The sequence below is a fragment of the Emydura macquarii genome, unplaced genomic scaffold (genome assembly GCF_026122565.2).
Source record: "Emydura macquarii macquarii isolate MOO-44397 ecotype Brisbane River unplaced genomic scaffold, CSIRO-AGI_Emac_v2 contig_1253, whole genome shotgun sequence".
NCBI classification, from domain to species: domain Eukaryota; kingdom Metazoa; phylum Chordata; order Testudines; family Chelidae; genus Emydura; species Emydura macquarii.
This window is the reverse complement of record NW_027131390.1, coordinates 49,039,105-49,058,299: the sequence shown is the minus strand read 5'-3', so window position 1 is coordinate 49,058,299 and position 19,195 is coordinate 49,039,105. Positions and strand designations below refer to the sequence as shown.

Genomic DNA, 19,195 nt, shown 5'->3' with positions numbered 1-19,195 from the left:
AGGATGCACACTCTATGCATGCGGGTCTTTAATTAGTTGCCTTAATATTAATATCAGGGTTAGGACAGTAGTGTTAATATTGTTAAATATTGCAATCTGCACATTTGTGTTGACATTTCTGAACTTTACAAGCCTGCCCGCAGGCAGCTACAGAGGAAATCTTTAAAACTGATCTGGTTTAGTGCAAAACAGTTTGCTAAGCCTGCCGCTTGACACAACTTATAGTTAAAGCCTCTCTCTTTCATTTCTTACAGCTTTTAAGAGCAAATCAAGCACATTGATCCAGTGCTCTCTGTCAATGTATTACAATGCAATATTATCAATCTCTTTGAAAGCCAGTTTGTTTCATTTTGCTTTATTCCATATTAAGGGGAGGGGATGGAAATGAGCTTTTTGAAGTGCTTAGGAAAACTGAGATAAATTATCTAAAGGCAGAGTGCAAAATGCTTCCATTTAGCTAAGTCTGCCTCACGCCAATTGCATATATGCACACTCCTCTATGCGACTTGGAGAAACTACCTGAATTCTATGGACAAAAACAGAGGATGGACAAAGAAGACAACTAACAAGACTTAACAGTTCCAATGATTCCACTGAGCAAAGGATATGAATAATGTGAAATGATGGGTTAGGTGATTTTTTTTTTTTAATTCCTAATTAAGGCTGAGACCAGCCTATAAACCTCATTGCACTTTCCATTATTGCCAAATTTAAATACCCTCCATTCCCCAGGGCTACAAGAGAACTGCACTCATCTGTTTTATGACCTAATAAATCCATTTTTAATTTAAAAGTATTTGCCACTAGGGTTTTTGTTGGTTTAACTTTAGTTGTTTGTTTGCTTTGGTAAACCTTCAATTAAGCCAGCATATGTGGTACTGAAGAAGCAGGGATTGGGTGCAATTGGTTTAGTTTTCCTGAAGGGGAGCTCAGCTTCTAAAAGGGAAACACTTAATTAAGAGGGCTTGTTGTGTTTTTATTTTTTAGTAAAGTTATCCAAGAGCTCCAAAAGCCAGCAGCCAAATCCTCAGCCATTGTAAATGATCATAGCTCCACTATGTAAATGGAGCTATAACCATTTACAATGGTGGAGGATCTGGCTCTGGGTCTCTGAGTATTTTTGTATCTTTGGCCTTAGCATCGGCACTAATTTTTCATAGACCATTACAGAAGAGAGACACTATAGAAGAGAAACATTATTTATTATTAATAGCATCCTAACACCTTGGGGGCTTTTCCTGCTCCTCATTTTTATTAGATTAGCTTTCGTTTCAGCTTGGTTGTTTCTTTGAATGGACAGAGAAAGTGAACCCACAGTGCAACTTAAGGTCTGCATCCAGGCCTCCCCGAACAGGCAGGCTCCTCACAGCCGCAACAAGCACTATGGAACTCAAGAAGACTCTGTATGGGTGCAATGTCCAACCACATGCTGTAGCCTGCAGGGTTGGGGGCCTAAGTAATTTGTTTCCACTAGAATCTCCAATCTTGCCTTTTTGGTGAATAAAATGAGGCATCCTCACAGCCCACATGCAAGAGTCCCGTGCATTTCTCATTGAACTAAAAAAGCTTCACTTCTGGTCTATTTTTAAATTACGGACTATGTTTGTGACTTCAGCCCTCAGATAGATGCACACAACATGTAGAGATGATTATGACGTTTGTGTGCACGTATACAAGTGCAGAATGTGGTCACACAATTAAAAACAAAAACAAAAACCAACAACTCATGTAAATTAACCAGATTTTACATTTTGGTAACAAAGATCCTGAACCTGCAGAAGGTCAATGAAAATTTAAAGTACTGAGTAGCAAAAGATCAGGCTCAAGGCTGTTATTTTACCTTTACTTATTATAAGCATTTTTACTGTGCCCATCACAGTAGCATCTGAATGCATTAAGTATGGCTTAAGTTATGGAGAAAATACTTCTCAGGTATAATGGTGCTACTAGCTCATGACTCTTCAAGGACAGAGAGAAGAAAGAGCTTGAGAGTGAACTAAATGATGAGAAAAATGCAGCCAATGGTTATCAAAAACACCTGGACAGAGATGTACTTCTCTCCAATGCTTTCTGGACACAACAAGGCTTGAATTCAGACAAGTTTCTGGTGGTAGCAAATTTCAGACACCAGGACCAGGTACTAACACCCTAGTTCCTCAAGTCTCACCCTGGGGATAGTTAGCTTTAAACTTCCAAATGAATGCAGGTCATGTTTTGGGTCAGAAAGGAGGGGGCTTTCCTCCAGTACCCCATTTAGGGCTTTGGAGATGGTAACCAGCAAATTAACTTCTATCTGGAAATTCACTGGCAGACTGTGAACAGTGTAGAGTCCAGGTATAATATGCTCTTGACAATCCACTTCACTCAGGGGATGGATGGACAGATGCATTCTTCACCAGGTGAGAGGTACAGAGTGTTGCAGTAGCATAACATGGAGGTAACAAAGACATAGATGAGCACAGTGAAGTCTGCAACAGGGAGAAAAAAACAGCAGAAGAACCAAGACATATTTCTGGCCATTGTTGGTATCTGGTAATCTAAAAGCATTAATGCCATAGAAATGGCAGACCATTTTACGCAATGGACAGGTAACCATATTCATTCAGTTAAGAGTGATTATAAATTTTGCCACTTCCTCAAAATGCTTCCCCCTACCCCTCAGCATCATCTCCATTTTGTCCAGGTTGAGTTTATGACAGATGACTTTCATCCAAAACTCTCCCTTTACCAAACATTGGAAATAAATTCACCTGGATCAGAGGAAAAGGAGACGTAGTGCTGAGAGTCATGAATATATTTTTGACGTTGTAGCCTGTATCACATCATAAGCTCTCCCAGTGGTTTCAGCATTTCATTGAACAAAAAAATGTGAGAGAAAGAAATGAGAGAAAGACAAAAAATGACCTTGCAGGGCCTACAAGATGAGAAATCACTCATTACCATACTTTGGCAACTCTTCAACACCAGTAAATGGATCCACTCTAATGACACTCCTTCTATGCCTGACAGGTCCTGCAAATATCTCAACAGTACCTTATAGCTGACTGTATTAAAAGATATTGAAAGATCTAGCAGAATTAGCAAGAATGTCTGACCTCTATCCACTGCCATGAAGCGATTAACTGCTGAGATTAATAGAGTATCTGTCTGTGTCATGGTCTTTGATTGATGTGCAAAGAACTAGAAAATGTCAGATGCCAATGAAGTTTGCTTATCATCACTTTCTTGGTGATCCTTCCTACAAAATAAAGGTCCAAGCAGTTTTGCTGTATCAGTGAAAAAGTAATCTTTGGTAATCATATTAGTGATTTAGCACCTGTGAATGTTTACATTATCTTTGCATAATTTAAACTTCAGTTCTTTTGTTTGTGCCTGTTTAAAAATTTGAATAACCTATGCATAAGTGAAGTAGATAGCATTTCCTGTGAAATTTGAAGGGAACGTGTAAGAAACACAATGGAAATTAAGCAAGATGGCTAAAAAAACCAAAAGACTATGTTTAATAACCATTCTGAATCTCTCATTCTCATTTATATTAAAAAGGTTATAAAGCTTCCATTGTCAGGAATTGAAGGAATATCCTAGATTTAGATAATCCTAGGTACAGATAATGAGGTACAAAAGGAACTGAGGAAACTCTAGGAAGTTGGAAATTAAAAAACAAAAACTAAGGGTTGTGATCTGTTCTGATGTACTTTCAGAGAATTAAGATCTGATACTTTCCCAGAACTCAGAGACTACATGTGTGCATTAGGAGAAAGGTGATCACTACCATTTGCTATCCAGGAGAGTTGATTATACCTGCCCAAGAGCTCAAGTATTATAAAGTAAAAGGATTTTTTAAAAAAATACCTGGAACTGTGTAACTGAAATGGATTAATCTTCCTTTCAACTAGTAGATTTTAAAATCTAAGATACCTCATTCCTTGTGTGGATATTTCCTTTTACTTAACAGTGGGACCACATTTAAATCTAGAAAATAGGAGAATATGTTATAGTACAAAGCAGCCTTACTTTTGTAGCTTCCAGATCCTTCCGAATATACACAGTATGACTAGTCATATTTAGACTCCCACCCAGCAACCTCAAATGCCACAGAGCAAAATTGAGAAACAGTGTAGTACAATGACCAGGGTCCTAGCCTGCAACTCAGGAGAGCTAGGTTCTAATCTTAACTCTGCCATTACTTTGCTGTGTGACACTGGACAAATCTCTTTTCCACTCAGTGCCTTTGTTTCCCCTCCTTCTTCCTCTCCTTCTCTTTGTATTGTCTATTTAATTGTAAATTCCTTAAGACAAGGGCTGTCTCTTATTATGAGTTTGTACAGCACCTAGCACAAATACTGCTACTACTACAAAAGTTAGCTTTATAAATTACCCCACTGGCATAACACCAATAGTCTCTCTTTTAACCATTGCTAGATAACCTATGTTCATGGCTTGGTTACACAGCACACTAATCTTTTCATAAACATAAGTTGTTGCTTCAAACTATATCACTGCTATGCAATCAACAGAAATAATTGCTAAATTAATGGGCTGATAACTAATGTATATGTAATTTGGTTATAATTTGGCAACCCCCGTTTGTGGATTAATTGTGGGTAAATTCAATTCTTTAATTGTTTTTCGGAAGCCAACAATTTAATTTGAAGAGCCAGCATGTTTTGCTTTTAAAGTTACTTGCCCTATGAGGATTGCTTCTAGTGACCTCTTGGAAACTCAGCTTGGGACTGAAAAGCCAGAGGAACCACCAGACACAGTATAATGTTTACCTCTTATTTGGAGCACCTAACACAAACCTCAGAATTCACTGCCCAGTTGACCCTTAGCTTTCTGGACAACTCCAAAAGGCTATGTAAAGCAAAAATATTATAAAACATACAAATCTACATTATTTTGAGATTACTTTTAACCTCAGCCTTTGCAACAGACTTCAGCAAAGGGGAGTGAAAGAAATAACAGTTCTTCTGAATGAGAATCCTGTCTCACATTAATTTTGCGGACATGGCTCTGCTCACACTGCATCTTTTGAATGAGCTGTGATAAATTACTGGTATGGCTGGTTCTGAACATGGCTTGGTTCATCCAATAAATCTGTTACTAATCCACGGTCAGTGAAAATGTGTTTTCTCCTGCCAGAGGCCTACCTTGGCACACGACTGGCTGCTTTCAACTCTTTCAACACAGCTTTTTTGCCATGTGGACTGGACCCCCTGCCCACCTTTGCATAACCAGATTGGATTCTCCTCTTTTCAGCAAGCTGTCTGTGTGGTATAACAAACCAGAATGCTTACATGCTGTTGATGTCAGAATGTGTAGGTCCTCTGGCATTCTATCCCATGCTTAGACACTGTGGGCTAGTAACTGGGAGTACAAGAACTTGAGTTCTATTCTACTTGAGTTCTGCCACTACCTGCTGCATGAACTAGAGAAGTTAACATAAGAACAGAAGAATGTGTCAAACCAATGTTCCATATAGCCTGGTATCCTGTCTTCCAACAGTGACCAGTGTCAGCTGCTTAAGAGAGAGTGAACAGAACAAGGCAATTATTGAGTGATCAATTCCATTGTCCAGTCGTGGCTTCTGGAAGTCAGATGTTTAGGGACACCCAGAGCATGACCTGACCATCTTGGTCATCTTGGCTTTTAGACACTGATGGACCTATCCTTCATCAACTTATCTAATTCTTTTTTAAGTCATTTATACTTTTGGCCTCCACAACATTCTCTGACAATGAGCGCCACAGGTTGACTGAGCTTATAGTAAAGAAGTACTTCCTTTTGTTCATTTTAACCTTGTTACCTATTCATTTCATTGGTAACCCATGTTCTTGTATTATGTGAAAGGACAAATAATACTTTCTATTCGCTTTCTCCACATCATCATAATTTTATTGATCTCTATAATTTTCCCCCTTAGTCCGTCCAGTATTTTCAATTGCTCCTCTCATGGAAGCAGTTCCATACCCCTAATCATTTAATTGCCCTGTTTGATACTTTTTCCAATTCTAATACATCTATTTTGGAGATGGGGACACCAGAACTGCACATAGTATTCAAGGTGTGGGCTTACCATGGATTTCTATAGAGACATTATTATATTTTCGGTCTCATTATCTATCCCTTTCCTAACAGTTCCTAACATTCTGTTAGCTTTTTTGATTGTCACTGCACATTGAGCAGCTGTTTTCAGAGAACTATCCAGAATGACTCCAAGATCTCTTTCTTGAGTGGTAACAGCTGATTCAAACCACATCATTTTATATGTGTAGTTGGGATTATGTTTTTCAATATGCATTACTTTGCATTTATCAACACTAAATTTCGTCACCCAGTCTTGTGAGATCCCTTTGCAACTCGTCACAGTTTACTCTGGATTTATAACTATCTTGAGTAATTTTGTATCATCTGCAAACTTTGCCACATCACTGTTTACCCCCTTCTCTTCATTTATGAACATGTTGAACAGCACAGGTCCCACTACCAATCCTTGGAGGACACCACTATTTACCTCTCTCCATTGTGAAAACTGACCATTACTCCTACCCTTTGTTTCCTATCTTTTTAACCAGTTACTGATTCATGAGAGGACCTTCCCTCTTATTCCATGACTGCTTACTTTGCTTAGAAACCTTTGATGTGGGACCTTGTCAAAGACTTTTGGAAAGTTCAAATACGCTATATAAACTAGATTACCCTTGTCCATATATTTGTGGACCCCATCAAAGAATTCTAATAGATTGGTGATCTAATATGATTTCCCTGTACAAAACTGTTTATGATTTCCCTGTACAAAACTGTTGAGTCTTCCTCAACATACGTTTCCCTATGTGTCTGATAATTCTATTCTTTACTATGGTTTCAACCAATTTGCCTGTTAATGAAAGTAGGCTTACTGGCTTGTAACTGCCAGGATTGCCTCTGGAGCCTTTTTAAAAAATGTTTGTTACATTAGCTATCCTCCAGTCATATAATACAGACGTCATTTCAATCAATAGGTTACATACCACAGTTAGTAGTTCTGCAATTTCACATTTGAGTTCCTTCAGAACTCTTGGGTGAATACCATCTGATTCTGGTAATTTATTACTATTTAATTTCTGAATTGGTTCCAAAAACCTTTTCTATTATCACCTCAATTTGGGGCAGTTCCTCAGATTTGTTACCTAAAAAATATGGCCTTGGTGTGGGAATCTCCCTCACATCCTGTGCAGTGAAGACCGATGCAAAGAATTCATTTAGCTTTTCTGCAATAGCCTTGTCTTCCTTGAGTTTTCCTTTAGCACTTCAATCATCCAGTGTCCCCATCGATTGTTTGGAAGGTTTCCTACTTCTGACTTACTTTAAAAAAAATTGTACTAGTTTTTCAATCTTGTGTTAGATGCTCTTTAAACTCCTTTTTGGCCTGCCTTATTTGTACGTTTATACTTGTTTTGCCAGAGTTTATGTGCCTTTTGATTTTGCTTAGTAGGATTTGACTTCCAGTTTGCCAAGGATGCCTTTTTGCCTTCATATTTCATCTCTCAGTATTTCAGTTTCCTTTCCCAGCACAATGGGGCCCTGATGTCAGCTGGGATCTCTAGGCACTACTGTAATATAAATAATAAATACAGGAAAGCTGCCCAGATTGTCGTAGAACACACTTTTGCATAGCTTGGCAGCATGGTAGATGTAGATGCACAAATAGGTCTGCAATTGCTATGAAGTTGCTGTGTAACTTGTAATCAGCTAATGTAAGCATGGAGATAACTGCTAACACAATCACAGTTAAAAGTGGTAGTGTGACAGGGCATTCAGAAAAGCATGGATAAAGTCACTGTAGAATATTTTATATTTTTTTACACTGATTGTAGCTTTGATTATTTGGAAATAAGTCTTCAAATAATTTGAAAGAGTTATTTTTAGCAGTTTAGAATTTCAGTCATGCCTTTTATCTGAAATGGTTATATAAAATCTGAATAATCTGAATTGGTTAAATAAAATCCAGTGACAAGAAGACATTTTGCTGACTGTAAACAGAAACACTTTAAACCAGGTTTAATCTAACATAACTCTTGTGTGCCAGATTTGTTTAATAGAGAAAGTACACTTGCAAATGATTGTTTCGTGGTATAATAATTGCATGATTTATTTAGAAATTTGAATATCAAGATGCTTTTAAGAAGTACAAACTGTCCATAATATAAACTGTCATTTTTGCCAAATGAAACTAAAACAGGTTCCCATTTTCTCAAGCAAATAGTCATCCGCAATATAAAGCTGTGTGGGATATGATCCTTTCTGAACAGTTTTTTATAAAACATAAGGAAGGGCTCATTTGCAACTCTGGCCTTGACTACTCACAAGAAATGTGCACCAATATAATTAGACTGGAGCAAACCCTAGCACAGTTGTGCTGCACCACTGCAAGGTGAGACTTATTTCAATTTACCAAATTAAATTAGTGGATAAGGCACTGGAATGGGGGTCAGAAAACTTGGTTCAATTCTTGGCTCTGCAATGATCTGCTGAATGATCTCAGACAACCCATGATCTCTCTATTTCCTGTCCCACTCTTTGTCTTGTCTGTTCAGACTTTAATCTCTTACTGACAGGGACCAATTTTCACAATGTCTAGTGTAAAGGGGACCCAGTCTTAGTTGTAGCATCTAGGTGCTACCCAAATGATAAGTAACAATGTTATATCAATGTAAGCCTCACATCATGCTGATATAGCATTTTTATATTAAGAACTTGCACTGATATAACTAAATCAATTTAGTTGTATCAGTGCAAGCATTATCATGAGTATAATTATGATTACATAATCCAGCTACACCAGCAGAAAGTGATCATTCTATATCTGACTTCTCAGTTCCCATCCTCAAAGAAAACTTGAACAACACTTTCAAAAGACCAGCTTGGAAGCATAAATTCATAACTTTGCTTGAAACTAAAAATCATGGTCTAATAGAGACACTGGATTTATGGTTTATTACAACCATCTGTAATCCACTAACTCCCCTTTTTGTCCTGTGACTGAAGGGGTGTTAACGGGCCACTTCACCTTGAATGGTCCCTTAGAACATGTGCTAACTACTTATGCTAAACTATCTGTTTGATCTTCTACCTGAAGAAGAGCTCTGTGCAGCTTGAAAATTCATCTCACCAACAGAAATTGGTCCAATAAAAGATATTACCACACCCACCTTGTTTCTCTAAATCAATTTATTCATCCCAATGAACATTTCTTGTGTATAGATTATGTTTCTGGAGAAAAAAGAGTATGGAGCAAGATAACTACTCTGATCTGATGGACAGCCTGAAATTTCATGAGCTTCTTAGTAACTAGGCTTTGCCAATTTTGGTAAGACCAGATGATGCCACTCTTTATTTATGCTAAGTATTACCTTCACTGGCAAAGAATCCCATTAAGGTCAGGGCTACTTAATCATAGAAATGAAGGACTGGAAGGGACCTTGACGTGTCATTTAGGCCAGTTCCCTGCACTGAGGTAGGACGAAGTATTATCTAGACCATATCTGACAGGTGTTTGTCTAACCTGTTCTCCATAACCTCCCTGGGTAACTTGTTCAAGTGCTTGACTACCCTTACACTGAGGCTATGTCTAACACTACAGCTTATTTTGGGAGAACTTATGTCGCTCAGGGGTGTGAATAAACCACCTCCTGAGCGACATAAATTACACCAACATAAGCACTGGTGTGGACAGCGCTATGTCGGAGGGAGAGCTTCTCCTGCTGATATAGCCTTTGCTGTTCATTGAGATGGTTTTATTATGCTGATGGGAGAGCTCTCTCTCATTGGCATAAGGGGCCTTCACTAGACGCGCTGCAGTGGCACCAGCGCTGTATGAGTAGACATGTCCTTAGGAAGGTACTTAAGCAGGAGTGTAAATTTAAGCATGAGGCATTCTCTTTGAAGTCAATTGGGCTAATCACAGGCTCTTACCTGCTTAAGGACCTTCCTGAAACAGGCCCTAAATGACTAAAGAAAGTAGAAGGCAATGGAAAAGTAGACCCATTCATCTTTTAATAATTAGACATTCACACAGTTAACACCCAAACATAAAAGCAACCCATGTTGGCATTAAGCATCTGAATAAATATGAAAGCTGGGTTGTTATTTTTTAATCTTCTTCCACAGTGCAAATAAAATAATCTTTTCACCATCAAATTAATTTTGGTATTCATCTGCTACTGCAGAATAAAAGGTAAAGCATGCCTTGCCTAGTTCAGTAGGTCTTGCTTTTTTACCGGCCTGAAAGGATTCCGAGTCAGGGTCAGTACTAATGAGAAAGAAGGAAGGTTTACATAGCCAAGATGCTAATCAGCTAGACACATAAATAAACAAGCAGTCTGTCTATTGGCTTCTTGAAGCCCATTTGGTGTAGAAGGAGAGCAAGTAGACTGGGTATAGGGGGAGGGAAGCAGGGCAGACTGTGCGTCATTTATATTACAGATTTCACCATTTAAAAGGCTAAAAGTGACTAATAGCCTTGCTCTTAGTTAGAGCCCATCTGCCACCTTTGTAAGGTCATTAAAATTGTTTTTAAAATAAAATATGTAATAACGTCTAACTAATGAATGTAGAATTATTAGCATAAATATGGCATCTTTTTATTTATTTATTTCACCAAGAACATGTTTTCCTCTGTCTAATGATGACAATTTATCATATTAACTAGAACTGCTGGTTTGTTTTCATGTTTGTGCGTTTCCACTTTTTTCTCCCTGAGACAACAGTGAGAGGGCAGTCCCAGGTAAAATAAATAAATAAAAGCCTTAGTAATGATCTCCACTAAGCCAAAGCCACTAAATAGCCTTGATTTACCACTTGCAGCCCTCGTTTCTTTTTCTCATTTGCTTAGTTTATTGCTATTTTTTCCTCTGATATTTCCCTGTTTTTCTGTTTAAGGCTTCCTCAGTAAGACTAAACCTGAAAAGAACAGCAGAGATGTCTGTATAAAAAAGGAGAACATTTAGGGTAACAAGGGAAACAAGTGGGAGAGAACTTCATTTTCATTTCTAGTTTGCTTAATGTATCGGACACAATCATTCTTTTAGTTTGGTGGGGCCAGCTTTTATCCTCTCTGGGGAGTCTTGATTCAGTAATTCACAACTTATCCTCATCTTCCTCGCCAAACCACCTGCCAGTGGAGGAAAAGAGGGAGGAATTTAGGGCTGTGAAAATCTTTTGTAACAAGCAAAACTTGTTTATTTTTGGACCCAAGCAAAACTGACCTGGTTTGCAGTTTCATTGCCTATCTGAAACTTGGGTCGTGTTCAATGAAGATTTGTCTAAAGTAGAGTTTGTGGTTCTATTTTAATGTGAGTTAATTTATTGCCAATTAACTAACATGGTCTAGACAGTCGATAGACACTTGTTCTAGAACACAAAAGTTGGTGGTTTACCCTAGGATTCAGCTGCTATGTTTGTAGAAACAATGAGAGTCCTGTAGCACTTTAAAGACTAACACATTTCTGCAGGCATAAGCTTTCATGGGCTGCAACCCACTTCGTCAGATGCATGAAATAGAAATCAGATAGGAGGTATATATATACATCCAAGGGTAAGAAACAACAATGGGAAGAGTAGGTGTAAACAAAGTCCATTCAGTTAGAGTAGATGAGGCCTATTCACAACCACTGATTAGAAGGTGAGAATGTCAGAACAGTGACAATTACTTCTTATAATGAGAGAACCATTCCAAGTCCCTATTCAGACCCAGTCTGATTGTATCAAGTTTGCATATGAGTTCCAGCTCTGCAGTTTCTCGCTGAAGTCTATTTTCGAAGTTTTTCTGTAGAAGTATGGCAACTTTCAAGTCAGCTACAAAGTGTCCTGGGAGATTGAAGTGCTCTCCGACTGGTTTATGGATGTTGCCATTTTTTATGTCTGATTTGTGTCCATTTATTCTTTTGCGTAGCGACAGTCTGGTTTGGCCAATGTACATATGAGAGGGACATTGCTGGCACATGATGGCATATATTATATTAGCACATGTGCAGGTGAATGAGCTCATTATGGTGTAGCTGATGTGGTTAGGACCTGTTGATGGTGTCACTAGAGTTTGTATGTTTGTAGAATGTCTAGACTGGCATTTGCTATTGTGTCGTTAATGGGTAATCAATTAACTTGCGTTAAAACTACCCATGACACACCTTTTAGTTTGAGTTAAGCTTCCAAACCATTTAGAAAGCCTGGTCTAAATTTTGAGCAACCATGGGCCAAAGTTGTGGTTCAGAGTGGAATTTGTGTGAAATTGCAGTGTTTTTAACCTGAAACAAGGCAAAACATGGCAGTCAAACTAAAATAGACTCAGTAACACAGCTCTAGAGTAAACATTTGGCCTTTCCCTGATCTTCCCTAGGCCAACACTGCAAAGAAAAACATTTAGGATGGGCATCTGCCATCCCATTCCTTCCCCAAAACTGAGACAGACTGTCCTCTTCCCTTGTTCTCTGAATTTCCTACAAGCGCTATCTACACACACACAAATTTAGAAACACAATCAGGGGTTTTATGAGAGTTGTATATAATCAAAACAAGCCATAGAAGATGGTACTTTACCCTCTTGTATCATGGTTTGGCCTCACCCACATTGACCAGCTATACCATGTTATGGTCTTTGGGTTACAATCATACTAAAATTTATTCTCCCTTCCCCTGACAGTCATTCCTACCCCTGTACATCTCTTCCCCCCACATTGCAGCCTTAATCCTGTGCAATACGCTCTCAAACAAACAGAAAATATGGCTACACTGGATAATCCCACTAGCTGGATGTTTCTTCTAAAACGATCAACTGTCAAAGAATAAACTACAGTGGTGCTTAGCATTTCTTAATCTTCCCCATCTCTCCCAGTTACTCCTGTGTCAGCCTGACAACACTGCACTTGTTCATATGCCGAAAGGTTTCTTCACAACCTGAAAGGCTACCTACAAAGATACAGACATATGTACACCTGAAAACTTAAATTCTGTAAAATAAAAAAATAAAATAATTGAAGAGGCACATGACCGACACTGTCCGGTGAAAAGGTAGCCTTTATTCACCACTGACATCCTCTAGCACCTGGAGACTCCACTTGAGGCTCCACATATTGTAATGTCACACCTGTAAATGGACAGGTTTTACTGAACATTTTAATAAGGGATAAATATTACATAAGGATTACACATGGAGTTCTCCTATTGTTTGCCATTACAACTGTTTCTGCCTGGCATTTTACTAGAATTAGCTTGTTAAAACGAGAAGGGTTTATCTGCAAGGTCCTCTGACCTTCCTGAATCCCTTCCTAACATACTTTCACACCTGCTTGCAACAGAGAAATACAGACACATTAAATGTTATGTACTGTGCACTTATAGTATCTTCTATCGGATACCCTGGTAACTGTAAGTGCTGCATACTCAGTGCATCAGTCACAACAACATTGTTATTCTTGTACTTTGCACCTTTGCGACCTTTCAGTGTCTTTTTATGATCTGTTTATCTTATAGTCTCAGCTAGTGGGCAGAATATTTATGAACAAGTCAGTCTGGTATTGTGTAGTCTAACACCAATATCTGCTCACACAATGGGGAGGGTGGAAAAAGAGGTCGCTTACCCTTAGGAAGGAGAGATCACGGTTGTGTTCAATGCTGGTGATTTCTAGGTTGCCCATGACTACCTCACAGTTCTCATAGTACTTGCGCAATGCACGGTACTGCTGCTCCAGATCAGACAGGGAACTCAGCTTGTTCTCAGTACCAGCACACACTGAAGAAAAAAAAGAAAAAATATGTATATTTATATATAATGATCAGAACTAACGATATATTATATGGAGACACAGAAGCAAAGTGGGAAACGACAGATGACAAAGATATACCTAAGTGCAATAAAAATGATGTGTTAATCTTTGTATTATGTCATGAAGGAAAATGTTACGAGTTGCCTTAATAGTAGCAGTGGCAACAGGTAGCTACTAATATTCTCCATAGTAATCTCAGCAGAATAATGTTCATCAGCAAAGGAGACAATGTTGTGGTAGTAATCAGAGAACAAGCAAAAAGGCTTTAAAAAGCAGAAATGTAAGGAATATTACAAAGTAATGCATAAGTAAGAATTAAGGGTAAAATCCTTGTTTCAGTGAACCCCATAGCAGGTTTGCCATTCACCAGAATTTGTCTCTAAATATAGAAGGGCTATTCATAGTTTCATAGATTTTAAGATCAGAAAGGACCAAAAGATCATCTAGTCTGACTTTCTGTCTAACACAGACCAGAGAATTTCACCCAGTTACTGCAATAACTTCCTTTGACTAAAGGAAGAATTCCAGAAAGGTATTCCAGTCTATAAAGATTTTGTAGCAAGTACAGAAGGAATAAAAAAGACAATTTTCTTTTCTCTGCTTTCAAATGATTATAATACAATATATACACATATGTTAAGGATCAGACAAACTGTTAAAAACTTCCAAAAAAAATTGAAATGTAGTTCTATCTGAAATCTCACTGTAGAAATGGCATCAAAGTGGCAGTGTGCTTGTCTCAGTGATTCCAAACAAAATCTGTTCATTTACAAGTAAAAAGATGTTTTTCCCCCCAATTCAAACTAAGCATGCTTCTGAAAGTCAAGTTGCTTTCTTTCTGTCTCATGCCTTCCTTAACAATAAAGATTTCACATACAAAACGTGAGTAAAGGAACATGATGAGTTTCATTTTCTTTTAAATGGATTTTTTCTTTAAGTTTCTAATGAAACGTGCTTTAAATAATACCGAGAGAGTTCTGTGGCACCTTAAAGACTAACAAATTTATTTGGGCATAAGATTTCATGGGCAGAAACCCACTTCATTGGATACAAATAGTACATAAATAATACATCAGCTTTTAAAAATTTTTTTTAAGAAGGTAAGGAATTTTCCTATTCAGCTGGCAGTGTTTAGAAAGGTATTTTGAGCAAAGCAGGAGCAAGACTAAATATACTCAGGCCTATCTTTGTTCCCCTTCCTCTCTGTACATAGGCCTGATGGCTGCCTCTTCATCTTCCATTTTGCTGCTGTTGATATTGTTGCGTACATCCTCTTTCTAAGCCCTGGGGGAAAGCATGCCTTCCAGAGCAGTGCAGATATCACCATTCCAGTTCACCTGACAGGAAGCGCTACTATCAACTAAACATTAAAGTGGATTATGCACTTTGAGTATGTCTACGCAGCACAAGATGTGCATGGGCTCACCTACCTGAGCTAGCTTGGATCCAGGTAGCGTGGGTGACCACATCTGTGAAGACTGCTTCACTGCGATCCTTACCCAGGCTAGCTGGATTTTCAGTGAGTAAATAACCATCCTTTAACATTCAAGCTGACATTCTGTTCTAAATTCAAAGACAAACGCACCGCCACTCTAGAACAGAATTCCCAGTGAATTAAATTAGAAATCCACACTTCAAATGGCTACAAAATCAAATTAGGAAAAATATAATTTAAAAAAGCACTGTTTTTGTTTTGGTTGTCTCAGTCTGTCATAGCTTTAATGTTACTTAAATTTGGGATGGAGTTATATTTAATTTCTTTCCTTGTGCATTTCTTTTTTCCCTCAACAATCTCCTTGTGGGCCATTCTTTTATATAAGCAAATAAATCTAAATTTAGCCAAGGTTTGGAAGCATAAAGCATATTAAATAAAACACCTACCAGACCAAAATAGCTTCTTGGGAGCCATTCCCATCCTTAGACTAAAGCAATACAACCAAAACTCTGTATCACTAGAGGCATAATCAATGCAATTGGCCGCAATACACTCTTTTGAATTATTTTGGTTTTTTTTAAACATTAGAAGGCTTTTATGAGTATTATTATGGGCTATTTGTCTTATTCTGTCATTTGTATTACAGATATTTTATATTTTTATGAAAATAGGAAAAACTATTCTCTCTGATCTTCTATTCTCTCTGATCTTCACTGGGAATCTCTATCGGCTATGCAGATATCTACTGTTGTCTCAGAGTGGTTCAGCAACTGATGGGTTAAAGCAGACAGCCAGAGATCTGCTACTAGCTTTCTCTCTAGAAAACTCTTCAGGGCTTACAAAAGCTCGCTAGTAGCAGGACAGTTCCCAGACTGTGGTCTGGTGCCTGTTTGCTAGTGGTCCACATGGAACTGTCTTCCCAACTAGTGTTGGCTCCCCTTGTCTGCAGCTGTTAAATTGCATTAAAAGAAGCTAATAATACTTGACATACTTTTCTAATATTGCTTTTCTGTGTATTCAATGGCTGCAGTTGCTAAAGGGATTATTAATAGAGCCGGTTCATTTAAAAAAAAAATCCATTTTTTTTTCAAATTGTAAAGTTGTTTCCTCTTTAAAGGATTTGAAATGGACCCTTTGTTGTTTTTCCCACCCAAAATCTTTTGACAACTTTTTTTCTTTTCCTTTTTTCAATTTCCTATTTGGTGGTTTGTTTGCTGAACCCAGTGGGATCTTTTAAGTCAAAACTAAAATATTCCTGCTTTGAAATACTGTTTTGAAAATTCTCATGCAAACTCCAACATTTAGTATCAAAAAAATTCTAAAGGGGACTTTTCTTGCAAATTTTTTCCAAGGAATTTAAACAAATGCAAAACCTGGGCCAGATCCTGAGCTCGTGTAAACTAGTATAGCTCCATTGATTTCAAGTCAATGATAATCTTCTAGTTTATATCAGTTGCAGATTTGACTGCAGGGTATGCAGTACGTATGGGTTTGATCCTACAATCACAGCAGTCAGGCTCCAATCCTGAAAAGCATTTAAGTGCATACTTAAGTTTAAGAATCTGAGTAATCTCTAGGGTTGCCAATTTAGGTTGGACATATTCCTGAAGGTTTCATCACATAACATGGTCTTAAATTAAAGATTCACCTTTAATTCCTGGAGACTCCAGGACAATGCTGGAGGGTTGACAACCCTCAGTAGTCACAGTGACATCAAAATCAGGGCCAGCAGCTTTATTAGATTGAGGATACTTTCATACAGATAACCTACTGCATGAATAATTTCTGCTTGTTGACAGTGGCTTGCAAACAGAATTAATTCTTCCACTCAAATGAACCTTAAAATCAAATATGAAAAATGATTTGCCCTTTTAAATCAACCAATGTCATAACTAAAGTATTTCAATCCTTTCATTTCCAATTTAGAGAAAAAAATACCCACAGTCCATTTATTATGTGAAGTTGCTCTTATGCCCTAGCTTTTATATGGGCATCTTGTCCCAATGGAGTACATGTCCAATAGGTAGTGGATCATATGTACACAACAGTGTGCTCTGCCCGGTACCCTCAAAATTCAGGAAACAGGAGAAGGTCACCGATTAACTTTAATCCTCCTTTACATTACATGGCATGGCTCTGCTGCTATAGCTTTATACAGTGAAACATCAGTTTGGACAGTCCCAATGCATAATCAGATACACACAGGAAATTGGGTACATAACTCAGAGGGTACAAATTACTTCAAAACCACACTGAGAAGGCTACAATCCATTGCATCAAAGTATGTGACTTAACAGACCTCTACAGGACAAATTAACTCAAAAATGGAACTGGAGTATCTACTGGAGCAGTGATGGAGCAGAGAGAAAGGATGGTCCGGTGGCTAGAGTGCTAGCATGAGACCCAGGAGACAAAGGGTTAAATCACTGGCCTATCAGAGACTTCCTGTGTGAGCTTGGGCAGGTCACAGTAGCTCCTCTGTGCCTCAGCTCCCGTCTATAAAATGTGGGTTTTGTTAAGGATAAATGCATTAACAATTGTGACCTGCTCAGATATTATGGCAATGGAAGCCACATAAGCACCTAAGAGAAATAGATTAGATAGTGATTTAGAGAGAAAAAAGTGAATGAGTAAAAGTTTTTAAATATTATAGGATGGAAAGCTTCCCAGATGCCTTTCCAGTATCTTCATTTTCTCCCCAAGAAGAGATTCTTCAGAAGCTCCTTCATAGATTACATCACAAAAATAAAATAGGCATATGAGCATTATTTAAGTGTATTCCTTATATCCCATTATCCAATACCGACCTGTACGTTTTGTAATTTTAAAGTCATTTTTCAAATCAATACTGGCCAGTTTTTAAGTAATGTTCCAGAAAGGAAATGGAGTTCAAAAATGAATGTCACTCTCAGTGAAAAAAATAAATCCTGTAAGAGGAAATCCCCAGCATTACACCTTTTCGCAGACATTCTCAATGATAAAGTTCTTGAGGCATCTCTCCTCCCCGCCCAAGCAATGAGGCACTACAGGGTACAAAACTAAATGATAAAAAGCTCCTCCAGGAGGGAACTCTCTTTCCACTAATGACAAATCCCCTAATGAGAACCATCCTAAAAAGTTCTTTATGGGAAGATCTAAAGATGCAAGACTTCAGAGTATGTCCACCCCTCCCTTTCCAGGGATCTGACCTCCTAGTTAAAGTAGAGGAATCAGATATGACTTTTTTCACTGGAAGATATAACTAACAATGTAAAAAATGATCCCTACAGAGACTGAAATTGCTATTTATAATAACAAAGGAGTTCTGGTTTATCCAGAACAATGTCAGAATCCCCACTAGGGGTCAGAGTCATTAGGGTTCTTTGTGCAATGCCTATTGTAAATTTCATAAAGCATGCTCATACAGTATGTTCAGGTTTTTTTGGAGATACAAGAAAGAATCTCTTACTAGTCTTTCAAGATCCGAATAGGAGCCAAGGCCCAATGGAGAATAAGCTCTTTGGGAGAAGGATAACAGTGGCTTGGGACATATGGCAGGGAATCAGAAAGGTACTAGATTAGCCAACTATCCTTTTTTCATTTCTTGTAACAAAAATAATATCTGGCACTTATCCACTGTAGCTGATTTTTAAAATTAAATGCAAATAAATTTAATATTTTAAAGGATGCTATTGCAATGTATACTTCAGTATTTATGAGCAATAATACATGTACGCCAAAATGTAAGTCAGCTTTCCCCTGCAATTCAAAAACTTTGTAATCTATATTTCATAAATAAAATAGTGCCTCCTCAAAGCCCATCACTGAATATTGTTATACAGCATCAGAAATTGACTAGAACCAATAAAATAAAGATCACACATTAAGAACAGTCCCAGTAGGAGCACCTCCATTGGTTAAAAAATAATAATTCACTTGCCCCTGACATTAGTTGGAGGAGAATTGCCATGTATGTATC

General features: G+C 37.9%; 1 protein-coding gene across 9 annotated transcripts in view; it reads right to left on the bottom strand.

The window, feature by feature from the left end:
• Window positions 1-19,195, bottom strand: part of ERBB4 (erb-b2 receptor tyrosine kinase 4) — an 885,692-nt gene that overhangs the window by 509,262 nt on the left and 357,235 nt on the right. For all 9 annotated transcript variants that reach the window (XM_067548716.1, XM_067548717.1, XM_067548721.1 and 6 more), the window contains one exon: window positions 13,617-13,768. In XM_067548716.1, coding sequence (XP_067404817.1) covers window positions 13,617-13,768 — 152 coding nt within the window. The remainder of the gene's footprint in view (window positions 1-13,616; window positions 13,769-19,195) is intronic.